At 42.4% G+C, this 16,371-nt stretch overlaps 1 protein-coding gene across 4 annotated transcripts in view; it reads left to right on the plus strand.

The window, feature by feature from the left end:
* DENND5B (DENN domain containing 5B) overlaps positions 1-16,371 on the plus strand; it is a 118,973-nt gene that overhangs the window by 73,096 nt on the left and 29,506 nt on the right. For all 4 annotated transcript variants that reach the window (XM_055807487.1, XM_055807488.1, XM_055807489.1 and 1 more), the window contains 4 exons: positions 1,065-1,252; positions 4,678-5,214; positions 6,565-6,796; positions 8,895-9,045. In XM_055807487.1, coding sequence (XP_055663462.1) covers positions 1,065-1,252; positions 4,678-5,214; positions 6,565-6,796; positions 8,895-9,045 — 1,108 coding nt within the window. The remainder of the gene's footprint in view (positions 1-1,064; positions 1,253-4,677; positions 5,215-6,564; positions 6,797-8,894; positions 9,046-16,371) is intronic.

Below are 16,371 nucleotides of genomic sequence, written 5' to 3' on the forward strand. Positions count from 1 at the left end.
TTTGGGTTTAAGTACTTCCATGTTCTTAGAAATTTGGGGGGCATTGTTATTAATGCAAAAGCTGTTCTAGTGTGGAGTAGAAGCAATCGTCTGGTTTCACATTCACCAGCAGCAACCACCCAGCAGTAGCAGTCTTTACCTGTTTTGTGATGGATTGTCTGCAGTTTGAGATTCACTGTAGGAATGGCCATCTCTTTAATACCAACTTGTGTTTTGTGTTTTTTTTTAGTTTTTTGTTTTAAAAAACTTGTGTTCTCAAATTTTGATTTCCTCATTTATATTAATAACTTGGATGTGGTATTGCATCGCGCCAGCTGCATATTTGAGAAACAATTTGCTCTTATCCAAACTCTGAAATGTTCTTGCAGCTCAGCTGGATCAAATTAAATTAAATTTTAATTTAAAAAATAATGCATGATAATGCATGAAGAAAAACATTGCAAAGCAGTGAACTAGTGGATTAAACACAAATTTGGGAAAATAATGCAATATAAATACGCTAGCTGTACAGAATATTTTTGAGAACTGGATTTCTGTTAGGCTTCTGTTTGGATTTTATTTAAAAGCAGTGGTTTTAAACAGGGAGTGTAAACTTCTGCTGATAATGTGGCCAAGAAGAGTCTTTTGAAAAGTACACTCAACCTTAGGAGTATTAGCAAGTGGAGCAGAAGCAGACAGGCAGGAGCAAACAAGAAACCACAGTGTTTCCTCGATGTTCACTTCTTTCTCCTCCTTTTCCTTGGAAAAATACATGCTTTTTATGGTATTATCTGCACTATAGAGAGAACTTTTGGTATCCTTTTAATAAAATAATTTAATAATAATGAAATAGACCTAGATAAGATATGAATATTTATGCTCAGCAGTTTCTTCCTAAGGGTAATGAGTTTTGATAAATTAAATAATGTTTAAGGTTTTCAAATACTGTCTTATTTTCAAAAGAACATCTTACTGTATAAACATGGATTCTGTCTTGTTTTGTCACTGATGTCCTTACCAACCAGATTTCAAAAGCAAAACACAGAAAGATAATTTTGTCTCTCTCTCTCTTTCTCCTTGTCCAGATTATCAGCGTCTGATGACGGTGGCAGAGGGGATTACAACGCTGCTGTTCCCTTTTCAGTGGCAGCATGTGTATGTCCCCATCCTTCCTGCCTCTCTGCTGCATTTTCTGGATGCTCCTGTTCCCTACCTGATGGGGCTGCAGTCCAAGGAGGGAACCGACCGCTCCAAGCTGGAGCTGCCTCAGGAGGTCAGTCTCCACCTTTGGGGTTGTTACTCTGGAACATGTTACTAATATTTTCGTGAATGTCTGCTGGAAAGTGCCATGCCTGGTGTTAGGAGGCTTTTGTGGCACTGTGAAGACCGCTTGCCAGGAGGAGTGAGAGAGCAGAGGAGGTCTCCGCAGCCCTTCTTGGCCCATTTCTGACTTTAATGAGTACCGCTAATTATGTAGATTTCTAAATGCTTCTTCTGCTTCTTGCTGTGATGCTGAAAGTTTCTCTGCTTTCCCTGCATCACACGCTTCACCAGGTTTTGTTAACCCTTTGTGAGTGTCACAGTCCTATTGACAGAACTAAAGAACATTTCATTTGGGGATGGTCCCTGTGAATCCGGATCTCAGATGCAGTTGTTAGATGGTGTCACCTGTCCCCATCCTCCTGCTGCAGCTGAGAAGCGTGCCCCATCCCTCCAGCCTCATCTCACCCTCGGGTGAGCCTGTGTGTTCCTTGCTGGGTTGAGGTCTTATTACTAGACCAGCATCCTGGCCTCAAACGAACCAGATTTGCATTAATACTGTGCCTGCAAACCACTCAGAGGCATACATGCATGTGTACTTTCAAAATATTGACTCACTCCAACGATAGTCTTTTGAAGATCTTCTGTCCTGTGCAATGGGAAGGGAAAACTTTTCCTGGTCTATCAATTCTTTCCACAGAGAAAAAAGGGAAAGCAAGGTTGTCCTAATCTAGGTGTTAAAATCACTGGTGTTAGAGAATGAAATGGAAGCTTTTCCCCTCAAAATTTGACCAAGATGATTAGAACTGCTTCGCATTTTAACCTGGCCACTGACCACTCTCTGTATTGCAAAGTCTTTGGGCTATGGCTAGCCTGTCTGCACTTGAGATGGTGGCTGGACCTGTCTCTTGAGCATGCCATGCTTTTTAACTTGGCTTTCTTCTTAAAATCCATGGGAACCCTAAGAATAACTGTTTGTGTGGCTGTAACATCTCGTGACAGTGGCAGCACCATGCTCAGCTCCATCTGGAGACCTCTCCTGGAGGCAGAGTCCCTAAGGCTTGCAAATAGGTGCTCTGACAGAAGGCAGGTGGGAGCAGCAGCAGAGGAGAGTATGCAGGAGCAGGAGTTGGTATGTGGAAGGGGAAGGGTAAACACAGGGCAAGGATAATACAGTTTTTAATAGAGATCTATTTGAAGTGTTAGGTGGAGGTGACTGATTCTTAGCCTCGGTGGCATGTAACAGTGCAAATCAGGTCTTACCTCATGAATGCAATGGCCCAATCACATGAAATTAATTGTATGAAATTTGCATTGGTGTGGAAACAAAGCTGGTACCTAGCTACGCTTTTCAGTTAAACCATGCTAATATTGTGTAATTACTGTGATTTTTAAAATTATTAGTCACATGCTTTTAGTTAGCAGATTAAGCTGTCACTTTCCTTAAATTAAGATTTTAATGCAATAGGCTTGCAGCATCACTGCAATAACAAATTCAGTATCACCAGTGAGGGAAAAGGAATAGTGGGGTGGAAATTGGCCCCCCTCCCATTATGATGTTTAACAAACAAGTGAAAAATATCAGCATTTATGAACAGCACAGGTCCAGTAACTGTGGGTGAGGGAAAGAAAGAAGGGGTATTGAACCAGGAAGATCTTGAATCTCAAATTCCTATAGACAATTAAAACCAGAATATCCTTCAATGCGCAAGCAGTGATGAAGCACTGTTTGCTTTAGCGTTCCTTTATTGTTCAGGCCAGGGGCTAGCTTTTCAAGCTCTTGCTCTAAATATAAACCATTTGTTTGTTAGAGATAAAAATTCTAACAACTGGCCATCATGCTGTCTTAAGGTTACTAATCTCTCTGCATTAACTTTAATCATCAGATGTTTTTGAAGAGAGAAGTGAGACCAATTCCCCAAGGGTTTTTTGAATCGCAATCTCATTTTTCAAATTTTGTAAATGATATGCAGAGCTGAAATTAAAAAGCCTTTGAAATGAAATATTGATAGATAAGAAGACAGTCCTTGAGCTAAAGAACCGTACCAACACATAGCACAACTCTTTAATAGCTGTATGGTTAAGTAAAGCAAATTGTTTTTTATGAAGAAATGCTTTTCTTTGTACAGTCCAAATTTATTGTGGAAAAGTGAGCTGAAGGGACATTTCTGCTTAACTAAATGAGTCCTAATACCCTTTAAAGTATCTATGTGAAAGGTGATTCATGTCAAACGTCCCTGAAACATCCGATAACAGTGTTTGCTGTGGAATATATTGTTCTGCTGAAAAATAACCTCCTCAGAAAAGGAGGAAAAGTCCTTTCTGTTAGCATATTCTGAAGATTAGTTGGTTTGGTGACAAAAATGTCGTGTTTGGTGAGAAGTAGAAAACAGTAAAAGTGCCTTGGAGAAGGCAGAGGAGTTGTGCTGATGGCCAAGTCAGGCTAACAAAGACCTGCTGCTGCTGCTGGCGCTGCTGTTGCCCTGTGGATTTCTGCATCTCCTGTTCTGCAGCTTTATGCCAGGGTAAAACCTGTCAGGGCTCAGCACCTTGGGAATCTGACCTGGTTTAAGATTTTATTCAGCACAGTGCACTCAGAGAGTGAATTTCAGATGTAAGCCGTGGTTCAGAAAAGATCGATTACTGTTTTTCATGCTGCTATTATTCCTGAGGGTGCATTTGCAGTGTAATTAATTTTTATGTAGGATTCTTCCACCCTCCCATTGACTATTTCTTAGTAAAAGTATCTGCTCTGCTAGATTCATGTCTTCACTTAGCTTTAATCTCATGGGCTGAGATCCTTCTCCATTCATAACAAAGCTGTCTAAGAGCACGCTGTTTAAATCTCAGGCAGAGGAATTGCCAAGATTAAAAGCCTCCACAGAAACGAGGGGTAAGGGGGAGTAGGGTTAACCTCCAGTGGACAAGCTATGCTCAGACATGATCCCAAAGGATTTGCATGGGACCCTCTTTTGTGGTTTTGCTTGTAACAGTGTCATCTTTCTCACTGAACATCTCGTTCCTTGATAGTATGGCTACAGAGGCTTCTTGCAGTTGGATCCTGGTAAAATAAACATGCCCTTGAAATGCAGTAATTCACACAAACAGTACTTATGTGGGCTGAGAAGTGGTGCTGCACATCCTGCTTGCTGGTGTGTCCTTGGCTGGTCTGGGAGGGGATATCAAATCTTTGTAGTGGGAAGCTGAGGATTTGCAAGTCCTGGGGAAACAGGAGAGGGCAGGAGGCTTGATTTATTCATTAAATCATTGCCCTCAGCTTTACTGAAGTCTGAAATGTCATAGGCTAGTCAACACAGCTAAAGTCTCCTGTAAAGTCTTACCCTTCTGTCTGGAAACACCCTAGGAAAATAGGACTACTTAGCAGAGGAGCCAATTCAGTGCTGAGCGTCCATGTTGAATTTTTTCTTTGTATTTCAGGCAAATTTGTGCTTTGTAGACATTGATAACCATTTCATCGAACTACCAGAGGAGTTCCCCCAGTTCCCCAACAAGCTGGAGTTTATCCAGGAAATCTCTGAGGTTCTCCTGCAGTTTGGGATCCCACCAGAGGGTAACCTGCACTGCAGCAACAGTGCCACCAAACTCAAGAACCTGGTTCTTAGTGACTTGGTGAACGACAAGAAGAATGGGAACATCCCCAGCAATGCCTTCAACATGTACGAGCTGCTGAAAGGCAACGAGACGATCGCCCGCTTGCAGGCCCTCGCCAAAAGAACGGGCGTGACAATGGAAAAAATGACCATCACGGCTCCCCTCGTGGAGAAGGATAAGGATGGGAAGTTGCCATGTGAGGAGGTGGAACTGAGGGACTACAAACTGAACGTGCAGCTCCGTGAGGTTTTCGCCAACCGCTTCACACAGATGTTTGCAGACTACGAGGCTTTCGTCATTCAGGCTGCCCCTGATATGGAGTCATGGCTGACAAACAGGGAACAAATGCAAAACTTTGACAAAGTAAAGATAGCTGCCTATTCATTTTTCCATCTGAAAGTGCTTTTGGGAGGGAGGGAGAATGGCTATATTACATATATGTAGCCTAGGTACTCTTTAATCCACCGTTCTTCATCTGCCTCACTGAGAGATTTGTCCGTTTTGATTAGGCAGGGTCAGATCGCCTGCCAAAGTAAATTGATGCAGATCCACCAAGGTGGTCAGAGCCAACCTGGCTTGTACGAACCAAGCTGGCTGGCTTCTGCCTAGCTGGTGAGGGTTCTCCCGTGGGTTTGGGGGAAGGATAGCAATGGAAAGTGACTTTTTTTTACTTTCTTTTCTTTTTTGTTTGCTGAGAGGAGAGGTGCACACATAAGTCAAAACATAAATCTGGTTTTTCTTGTTTCCTAATATCACAGTAGAACTTTTTGTTAATGGCTAGTATTATTCTGCAGAAGGCTATCGCATCGTTATGGCAGAGGAGTCCCATGAAAAGGAAGCTGAGATTATAAATGGGGAAATAGAGACTGTAGGCTAGAAAAGGAATGAGAAATGTTGGGATGCTTGCACAGTTATTATTTCCAAGTGACTCTGCAAAGTAGATAGCGTTCTTAGCCATCAGCTTTTTCAGATACAAGTCCTTCTCTAACAAGAATGGTAGAAGGATGAAGAGTCAGAAACAGAGTAAATATTGATCTGAGTCAGATAAAAAAAATGCTGCCATGCCTTTTATTGGTCATGTTTGTATTCAGGCACCGAGCTGTGCAGCATTCAACAGGAAGGGGTCATTTAGGCAATCTCTGCTAGTACTTTTACAATGAAATGGGCTGTTAAGGTTAGGGTTTCCAAAGCTCAGTTAGAGACTTAGGCACACACTCAGTTTAAATTGGAAATTCATTACTAATTGCCCTGAGTAATTTCACAAAAGAGCATTAGCTGAAGAGCACTGTACACCCCTTTATGTATGACACCTTAATAAGCAATCTGGTTCCCAGCAGGGATGCGCAGACCAGAAGTCCCAAGTGGGTACACGTGGTGGTGGTCTGCTGTGGGTTGCACGGGGCTTGTTCCTGCAGGCGGTAGCTGCTAGGCTACTTTGAAAAAGCTGGCAGCACAGTAACTTCATATTCCCTTTACCGTAGCTGTCACAAACCCTTCCCGACTGCTTATTTCTCACAGTTGTGGACCAAATACGCGACCCCCAAACCAGGCCCCTTCATAGACAGATTCACATCTCTCTGAGAGCTGTTTTTGTGGTGGGGAAGCCTTGTCCAAGCCTTCCGTTGGCTGCTGGGTCGGTTCTCTGCCAGAGGATGGCTCATTGTGTCAATGTCGGGTGGGAACGTGGCACTAATGAGCTGTTCTGTATTTCAGGCTTCCTTCCTTTCGGACCAACCTGAGCCTTACCTCCCATTCCTTTCACACTTCATCGAAACACAGATGTTCGCAACCTTCATAGACAATAAGATAATCTCCCAGTGGGAAGAGAAGGACCCTTTTCTGCGAGTTTTTGACTCCCGAATTGAGAAAATAAGGCTGTATAATGTAAGGGCCCCTGCACTGCGGACATCCAACTATCAGAAATGCAGCACTTTGAAAGAAGCAGGTACGTTCAGACAGGCTAGTAAAATATTCAAAAGAACAATGTCAGCCGCAAAGAAATATAGGCCCTCAGTCATCTGAGCACTGCAGCTGGTGAGGAAGCCCCAGAGCTACCTGAGGAGGACTCAGCAGTGTCCTTATTTTCCCTAGGCAAAAACTTCAGTATGCTTTTAAACACCAAAAACAGCAGGTGCCTTTACCTTCCCTTCGAGCTCTCCTAGGCTAGTGCCTTTAATAAATACAAACCAAACCACAGAGCTGGGCTCGCTCACCATTTCTCATTTCAGGCAGCTCCTCTTCCATTGCCAGGAGAGCTTTCCTGCACTGTGGTGGTGCGACCACCGCCAGCCACACTGAGGAGCTGAGCCCTGGTGTCTGCTCCACTGGCCTTGCCTCCCTCTTCCCGTAAAAAGACCTTTTTTTGCCTTATGTCATTTGGTTAGAGCAGCGGGGGATGCCGAGGACATAATCCTGTGTGGCATATTTAGTAGCTCCAGCAATAGTTGCTCAGAGTTAATGAACGCCATGTACTGAAGATTTGGATTTTTTTGCATTACAGTCACAGGAGGCATTTTCAAATTATACTTGAGTTCCTTACTGTGCAAGTATTTGTTTCATTTCCAAGCAATACAGGGAAATTATATTCTTAAATTTGTTGGGACACATATTAATGAACTGGGGCAAACACATTTCTCATGGCTTTTTTTTGTTTAATTCCTTCAGAGTGTTTTACTTGATACAAATATGGCAGAAATAAAAATCCTGTGTCTGCTTAACTTTTTCTATCTAAAACCAATTCTAATTTGCAGGTCGGCTGTCTATTCAGCGTCTAGTTTTGGTAGATATTGTGGCACCGGAACCTCATTTTCTATCTTGTGAAAAGCAGCAAACTGATAGTAATATCAACTTTACTTCATATTTCCCATTCACACTATATGTGACCCTAGCACTGATCCAGCACCTGTTTGTTTAACCTTCTATTTTCAGAACCCTTCAAACCCTCTGACCCCACACTGCCCGGTCCTTTTCTCCAAAATAAAAGCCTGTGAAGTTATTTGCTTCTTTAGAGGGGAAAGCTGCTTAGTTTCTGGTGGTAGTATATGTAAATCTTATAACAGTTTCATTCCCATCACAGTTTTCTAAAACAGGAAATGAGTTCTGTGTTGTTCTTGACAAATGAAAAATGGATTTAGTTTCTGCATTTTGCATATTTATTCACTTGTGATATGCTGAAAAGAATGGGCCTGCCCAGTAATGGATTGAATTTTTTATTCAAAAATTGAATATTTAAGTTGCTAATAAATGCTGATTTCCCCCATACACCTCCTTTCCCCTTCCCCTCACAGTGCATCTGACTCAATGTTGAGAGGGTGACAGATTTTATTTTCATCCTGCTCGAGATCGGAGATGAAATCCTCAGGTCCTTGTAGCAAATGACTGAACCACATTATCTCAGCGGAGCCGAGATTCCCGGGGAGCCCTCTCTGGTCTTGCCATACCGTCCCCTGTTTCCAAGCATCTGTTCATCTTCCTGGTGCTGCTTAGGCCTTGCCACAGTTAGCTATGGTTTTTGAAAGCCTGTCATCCCGTAATGGCATATCTAATTTCAGGTGGAGGACCATTATAATAGGTGCCAGCTATTTGCAAAACTCGGGTATCACCCCTATGGGTCTGCCCAGGGAGATGTGCCTGGGGCAAAGGGAGGTGCCCGACCCCACAGAGTTGCAGCTGGCCTCAGAGGTCTCCAGTCTGCTGAAGGAGGGTTAAAACCAAACACTGAATTGCAGGGAAAGATTGCACTGCTCTTGTTAACTCATAACGCATCTCGTAGGCTTCTGTAAATACCTGCTTGCTTAACAGCTAACGTGCTTGTGCCAGTGCTAGTTGTGTTGGATGAAGAAACTAAAAGCAAAATAACAAAACAATAGCACAGATGTTTCCTCACTTCTGTAAGTGACAGTTTTCTGAATCTAAAGTCACTAGTCACTATTGAACTTTTTAGAGTGTTTTCAGGGATAGGAGCATGACCGCTTCTGTTGTCACAGCATATGTCTTCAGATGTATCGCTAACGCAGGTGATCACCTGTGACTGTAACTTGCAGCCCAATCCATCGAGCAGCGGCTCATGAAGATTGATCACACAGCTATCCACCCACACTTACTTGATATGAAGATTGGCCAGGGGAAATATGAACAAGGATTTTTCCCGAAGTTGCAATCGGATGTCTTGGCAACGGGACCCACCAATAACAAGTAAGCCCAGGTTTTATTTTCTAGATTTGAAAGCAGGTTTCTCGTGTAAAGATTCACATCATTGGACAGAAGTCCTAAGTTTGGATTGCTCCTAACCAGTCTAATAAACCCTAGCAACTCTTTCCATTCCTGGTTTGTATGGGCTGCAATTTTTTAATTTATAGCCATGTTTTTCATTATGTTAGAAAGCATTAGGACTGGTTTTGGGAAGATTCCTCAGTAATGTTTTCCATTGAGTGGTGAGTATTGTGTCTTTTCGTATGTATTTATAGTTGTATCATTGCCATAATAAATCTAAAATTAATTTCTTCCCTGTTTTGCACTGAATAGGATAATCTGGAAACCTGAGCCAAAATTCAGATTCTGAAACAAATTTTGGTATTGAAATCTCCACATCATTGTGCGTAACGAAGTTATGCCTACTCTGTTCCTCTCTTTTCTTAGCTTTTATTATATAACACAATCATTTTTATAGCTCTCTTTCAGTTTTCACATTGGAATAACCTGGAAGAATAGCTTGGTGAGGGTGGAAAGTATGTGGTTCTGTACCTGGGTTTCTCTTCTGAGTCTGATAAGGTTCTGTAGTGCACTTCAATATGAAGGTAGTAATACCTATAGCTGTAGGATTGAGCATGTCATTACATAGTTAATTTACCTACTGTGAAATGAGAACCTGGAGTACTAATACACTATGCTTTTATACAGTTATAATATAAACTAAATGCTGTAAGTTACTTTTTAATTTCTTCCCCCCAAAAAACAGGATTGGGGGTGGGGGGGTTCTCCCCTTCAAAAATGGAAGATTTGTGCATCAGTGATTGCTACTTCATGGAATTATTATCTCAAGTCCTCACTGCTAGCTGCTGTGGTAAGTCAAAATGTGGGAACACAGATAAATCTGAGAGTTCCAAGAGCTCCAATTGTCCAAATGCTAAAGCTAGCTCTCATTTTAGACATGTGCACGCACACACACTGCTCTCAGCTCCTGTATGAGGTGCCCACTCAATTCTATTTATACACATTTTGTGCATCCCAGTGCTAACTAATCCCTTTTTAATAACCTACTAGCAATAAGACTTGCAAATGACAAAATAAGACATCCTTAAGCATTGAATGTTTAAAGAATTGCAGTTCTTTAAAAGAAATTTTTAAAACCCAACCAAAAGGAAGAACGTGTATTTCAAAGTTCCGTGGTTTGCAGTGTTCTTGCAAACAGAAGACAAAAGTTTACAGTAAATGCTTCCCTGAAGGATGGAGGATTTCTTCATCTTCTGGGATGCTGTGTTTAGCAGTCTGCCTCTTATCCTTCTGACAGGTTTCAGTTTTAGCATCAGCAGCAGTGTGATCATGCCCAGCCTGCTCAAAGTTGCTGATATCCTCTGGCTCTATTGCAGAATCTTAGTGAATCTATGAATAAGCATCAAATTAAAAATCGTTTTCTTTATGCCATTTGAGATGCTTCTGTTAGTGTGGTACCTATTCTAAAATGTGGCTTTTAACTCCTTGAGTGATAATTTTGATTTCAATAGCTGGATTTGGTCTTCAAATTGCAGCATGTTTCAGAATTTATAAGTACCAGAATCCCATTACTTACCACAAAGCGGTGTCAAAGTGACAAATGCTTGGAATACCTCCAGCTGTATATTGCCAAAAAGGTCTGTAATTGGAAAATCTCAAGACCATCTGTTTATATCTTTCTGCTTTCTGGCTTTTTATGTGAGCAGCTGAGAGGACTTCCTTTCTGTCTCATTTAGACGTCTAATTCTGCTGAATTTACACCCACGTATAAAACAGATAGCCTTTTCATGCTCTCTGCAAATACAGCATAATTCTTTTGATCACAAAAATCAGTGGAAGTATAGCATTCCATTAATTTGCTTTTCCTAGTGTGTGCTTCTTGGCAATATGTTATACTTGCATATGGGACTGGGCCTTTGCGTAGGGGGGAAGAGAACATTTTAGCTACGTTCCCAGGCACTTCAAATGTAGCTGTTTTGTGTGTTCGTAAAGTTAATGCAAAGGATATTGCTGTGCAGATGAGAATTGTTTTTGCAGAGTTCAGTTCTACATAGCAAACTTTGTCCTGAATGTTGCAAGGAAGTTTATTTGTGGGGGAAAACAAGGAAGAAAATAAAAATCATTCCAATGTTACAGTCAATCGTTGCAGGACAGTAGCAAATAAACAAATCAGAGCTGTTTTAATGAAAAACTGTCCTTGCTGGCCAGCAATCAGATCTTTATTGCTTCCCTTTCTGGGCAGATAAACTAACAAATATACAACTAGAGCTCATAATGTTATCTAGCTATTCCCTTCCTGTATCTAGGCAAAGCACTGAAAATACCACTGTCAGTTACTGGGCTGTGACAGGTATAATCTATCTAAATCACAAATATAATGCCAAGAACAAACACTTTTCCTTGTAGTTCTAGATCCCATATGTGATCCCAGAAGACGATGTTGCCTAGACAGGCAGAAATTGTGTTTGGGAGAGGAAGTGTCTGGCTCTTGCTTGCTGGCCATGGAGAAGCAGGGCTTGGGGACAGGGGCAGGGTGAAGAGTCATATTGGATCACTTCCACCTAAACACAGCTGGAAACAAATGTTGATCACGTTACCATGTGTAGTGTTAAAACACGAAAGTCTGTAGTACAAGCGAAGCCCAATATTGACCCATCGTCCTGCGGCCATGCCCAGCAGCATGCTGTGCCCCGCTTCTGTCACTCTGCTGCTTCCCCCTCCTGCTTCCCCTCAGGATGTCCTTTAGAAGACTGGACAACGTGGTGAACCTGTGTTCCTCTGGCCCCAGCCAGCATCACACTGCTTGCTGAATTTCTCTCACCTGCGTGGTCATTTCTTCTTCGGGAGAGCAACTCCTCCTACATTTGCTCCTATTCTTACCAGCCTTCATACTGCCGGTGCATGCTTTGTGTCATTAGGGCTGGTCTTCACCTGTTCTCCCGTGGCGGTCAGAAAATGTTGACTTGCTCAGCTAAGCACAAACTTCACTGAAAATAACTCCAAACTTCAATTTACTGAAATGTAATGAAAAGTTTAAAAACAGGCAAATAAAAACCCCCAAAACCCAAACACCAAAAAAACCCCCATTCCAAACACCCACGTCCATAAAACTGGAGAACAGGCTCCCAGGTATACAGTCTCCCTAATCATCTTTTTGATCAAAACCACCAGAACATGGAAAGACATTAACTGCAGAATATGCAGATCTAAACTTAAGCAAAATGTAGGAACTGTTACATCCAAACTATTTTTATAAATTAAAAGAAATATAATTTTTCTGTGAAGAAAAAGGCACTTCATCCCAGCTAACAGTAATTAGAAAAAGCCCTAAACCAAAAAAAACCCCAAACCCACCCAGTTCTGTCCTCTTTTCCATCACAGGCAGCCATGTCACACCTGAGGGACTCCCTCTGCACTCATCACCTTCGGTATGTCCCCTGCATCATGGGAAAACCTTCTGAAGCTACAGGGAGGCAGCTGTAGCTTCCTCTAGGTACAAAAGCAGCTCATCCATGCTGCTCTAACCTTGTAAAGCAGTGACTTCGGCAGAAGTCCTCCTAGAAAGCATCCCAGGAGAAAACAGTTCCTTAGGCAGTTTGTCTATTATTCTGGAAAAGAGCCACAGTTTCCAGAGTCCTTCCTTTTTCAAACCCCAGCACCACACTGTGGTTTACACACGTTCCCCTCTTCCTTCCCTGCATGCATTTTCTGCCAGGCTTTTAAAACTCTGTCTGAGACTCCACTGGCTGATGCATTTGCAATGATCCAGGAGGGGAATTTGAATGACAAAAAGCCAAGCTACATAAACACTTCATGGTTTTTGATTAGCTAATTGTTAAATTAGGGTGAATATGCTTACAGTGCAAAATTAAAACAATGAAACAAGCTGTGTTTTCAATCTAATTGATTACCTTGTAACTTAATTTGTACTAAGAAGCTTGATAAATGAGATTAAATATTGCAGAGGAAAACATCAATTGCACACCAAGCATGGGAATATATTTGCATTCTGGCAATTTGTAGTGAATGCTTACAAAGAACAAATTAACTGATATTTATTTATTAATTTTTTTTGCTTGTTTTCAAAGGAAGGTTTAGCTTTGCACACTTACAAAATGGCTTAAATAATCCTTTTTTTGGCTTTCTCTTTGTTTAGCCCTGTTTTTCCCATCTTCTGTATCTGAGCCCCACTTTCTTCCTTGCTTCCTTCCCCAACCAGCCGGTTTCCTCTTTCCTGCGCGGGCCACATCTCTCTCCTGAGCCCTCTCACCTGTATCCTGGCTTCATGGGAGCTTCATGCTTTTGTCTGTCCTCTATGCTCTACCTGAGCTGCCACAATCCCAAAAGGCGGGCAAAGTCCAAGTCTTCAAGCGCAGATCCAGCTATGCTTGGCCTCCTAACCTCAGGCTGTAGCTAAGTGATGTGTTGCTCTTACCCATAAGGCAAATTTCAAAAGTATTTGTTTTCTCCAGGCGTTTTTTCCTGTGCTATGTTTTGCTGACCTTACCACTGTGTCAGTATTTATTTGTAAAAATGATGCATTAGGAGTGTACAAAATTGGTTCATTTTTGTGCTCCGGTTTATGGCATAGCTTGTGCGGGCACTGTCCTGTGGCTTCCGTCACTGCCCCCCTTCAGGCTGTGGATTGCCCAGGGTTTATCTGCCTGGTGCCCTGGTTCTCATTTTTAAGTAGGACTACTGTTTACTTATTCACTAACATTTAACATTGGTTAATGTTTTTCAAGAAAACACGATGCATATAATGAAAAGTGGTTTCTGTATCTCTATACGATGATAGAATTCATTCTGGTTTTAGCTAAATTATCTTTTGTATAGGAAATGATCTGTCTCTTCTACTGAGTGCTTCATATTATATGGACCTTTTCTACCTCCCTATCTGTTGGGTACAGTTCCAAGGCCAGATGTCTTCAAAGAAGCTTTTTTTTTCCCCCCCATCAAGCCAAACAATTGCATTTTCAAGTAGTATAGAGTAGCATCTCTGCAGTGCATCTAAATGAATGAGAAAGGGACAAGCAATGAGCCACCCACACACAACACTGACGTTATTTAAAACTTGCAAGTAGTAAAAGCTCACCTTTTACGTATGGAAATCTGAAACAAGCAGTTGCTATACATTAGATGACCTAATACAGCAAACCACTGACAGGTGCAATGAAAATATAAACGACTTGTCTTCAAATACATTCATTTTCAAGAATCTTCAGCATGACTGACAATCTGTGCTTAAAAATGGTTGCTGAAATAGGAACTATGTGTTGTGGGGACTCTTGGAATCTGATGGGCGAGTCTCCTGAGTAGTGACTGATCCTCCGCTCAACTGGTGCGAGATGGTAAAAGGGCAATTAACTTCTTCCAGTTAATATATCGTTTTAAAATAGCTGTGCAGATTTAAAGTTTACAGGGAAAAATGCGTGTCAGATCCTTGCATCCTCTGTTCTGTTTAGTCTCCCCTGAACAGCGTCACTCTCTCAATGGAATTTGCAAATTAAATACCACTTAGGCCAGCGGTTTGTCAGGGCTTAAGGGGTGATGCTGGCAAATCACTACTGCTGTTCCTTGCAGAGGATGGTGGTTGTGGGTACCACCCTTCTGCATCGCTTCTTTTCATGTAATCTGATGAGAGGGCCTGTCAGTGCAAGACCACTCTCTGCAAGGCACTTTGCTCGTTTTTGTCCAGCCCATCAGAAGTTTAAAAGCTTTCCTCTTCAGCCCTACAGCAGAGACGGAATAGATGTAGTCTCTCTTCAAGCCTTCCTCCTCCTTACCATGGATCAGTGTGTGCAGAGCGATTCACAGTGCAGAACCCCTCCCCCATGGGCCCATCCCTGATCAGGTGGAGCTCAGTTTCCACCTTCCTTTTAATTTGTTCAGTCTCATGTGTATTTGACTTGGAATCTCTGTATAGTCCCGTGGAAACTACATCTGAACCCAAGCAAATACACAAGTCTGTGTGTATGTAATGTGTGCAGGCTGCATGCATGCTTTAGGGGGATTTGTTGGAGGGTGTAGGACAGCTATGTGCTAATTTGTGAATATGGAAACACAGTCAGATAACTCATTTGATGGAAGTATATAGGTAAAAGGGGTATTGTCATGAATTGCAGACCTAAATAGTAATCTGCCTCAGGAGATGGCCTGTATAAGGAGATTTAGGTTCTGTCCTATGGACAAGTGCATTTGTCTCCTTCCTTCTCTCTGTTATCACTGTAAATAGATTGTAAATTATGATAGTGAATTTCATGATGATGTCAATACTGGTTAAATCCTCCTGCGAATGAAGTTCCCTAGCAGCATGCTGCATGTACTGCAGTATATATCCTGCCTGTTATACCTGTGTCTGGTTTGGGTAGACACCACTTCTTCATTTCACCATGGAGCTTTAAAAAGTGGGGGAAGAGGGGAGAAGGTAGGGGGAGGGAGATGAACACATGGTTGCAGTACAGCATGGCCAGTCCCTGGTGTGAGGCTGCTGCTTTGCTAGAGTGGTTTCCGACAGCTCGGCTTTGCTGCTACCTTACCATTTTTATTACAGAAATTAATTAATTAAATTAATCACAGGTTAAGTACCATCTTTTTTCCAAGTGTCATCTTTACATTTCCTGCAAGCTCTTCAAACCTATTCCTGCACTTGTGGGGTCTAATTTGACATTAAATAATACTGACTTCACTGTCTTCATGTTAAAAGGGTCTTACTTGGAGGTGCCTTCATTTCTTTTCTTTATATAGAACAGCGTACAGTCTTCTCTAGTCCCTCCTCTGAAATATCACTGCTTTTTCACAGTCCCTGGTGGTGAAGGCCATTCATCTTTGGATACGGGAATTAGGTATGGGCAGACTACTGAAACGAGCCTTTTCTCCCTTCTCCATGTAGGCAGCTTGTCCCCAGGCTCTCCGCAACACAGCACCCAAGCTGCAGCTGCTTCGTGCCCAGGGACCTGGTGCTTGTAACAATGCTTCCACTGTGAGGAGTAAATGAAACATGCCAGTAGTCCATGCTCATGGCTCTACAGGCGAAAAATAAAGGGGAGAGGGCGTTTTTTGGGTCAGGGAGAACTTGGGCAGCATCTGGGCTGGGCAGCAGTGCTGTGTGCACTCCCCAGTGCCAGCCAGCTGGGGCTGGCTCATCTCCCTAAGGCAGGGACCAGCCTCCTCTGGCATCTGCTCCACAGGGACACGGGAGGTAGTTGTTTAGCTGAAAAGCCCAAGACTAAGGGCTGACAACAAGCTGGCATTTGCCCGTGCCGGTACAGCTTTCCTTGCTGCTTTGGCAGCACCAGGGCTGAGGTG

Source organism: Falco peregrinus, chromosome 6 (assembly GCF_023634155.1).
Source record: "Falco peregrinus isolate bFalPer1 chromosome 6, bFalPer1.pri, whole genome shotgun sequence".
Lineage (NCBI taxonomy): Eukaryota > Metazoa > Chordata > Aves > Falconiformes > Falconidae > Falco > Falco peregrinus.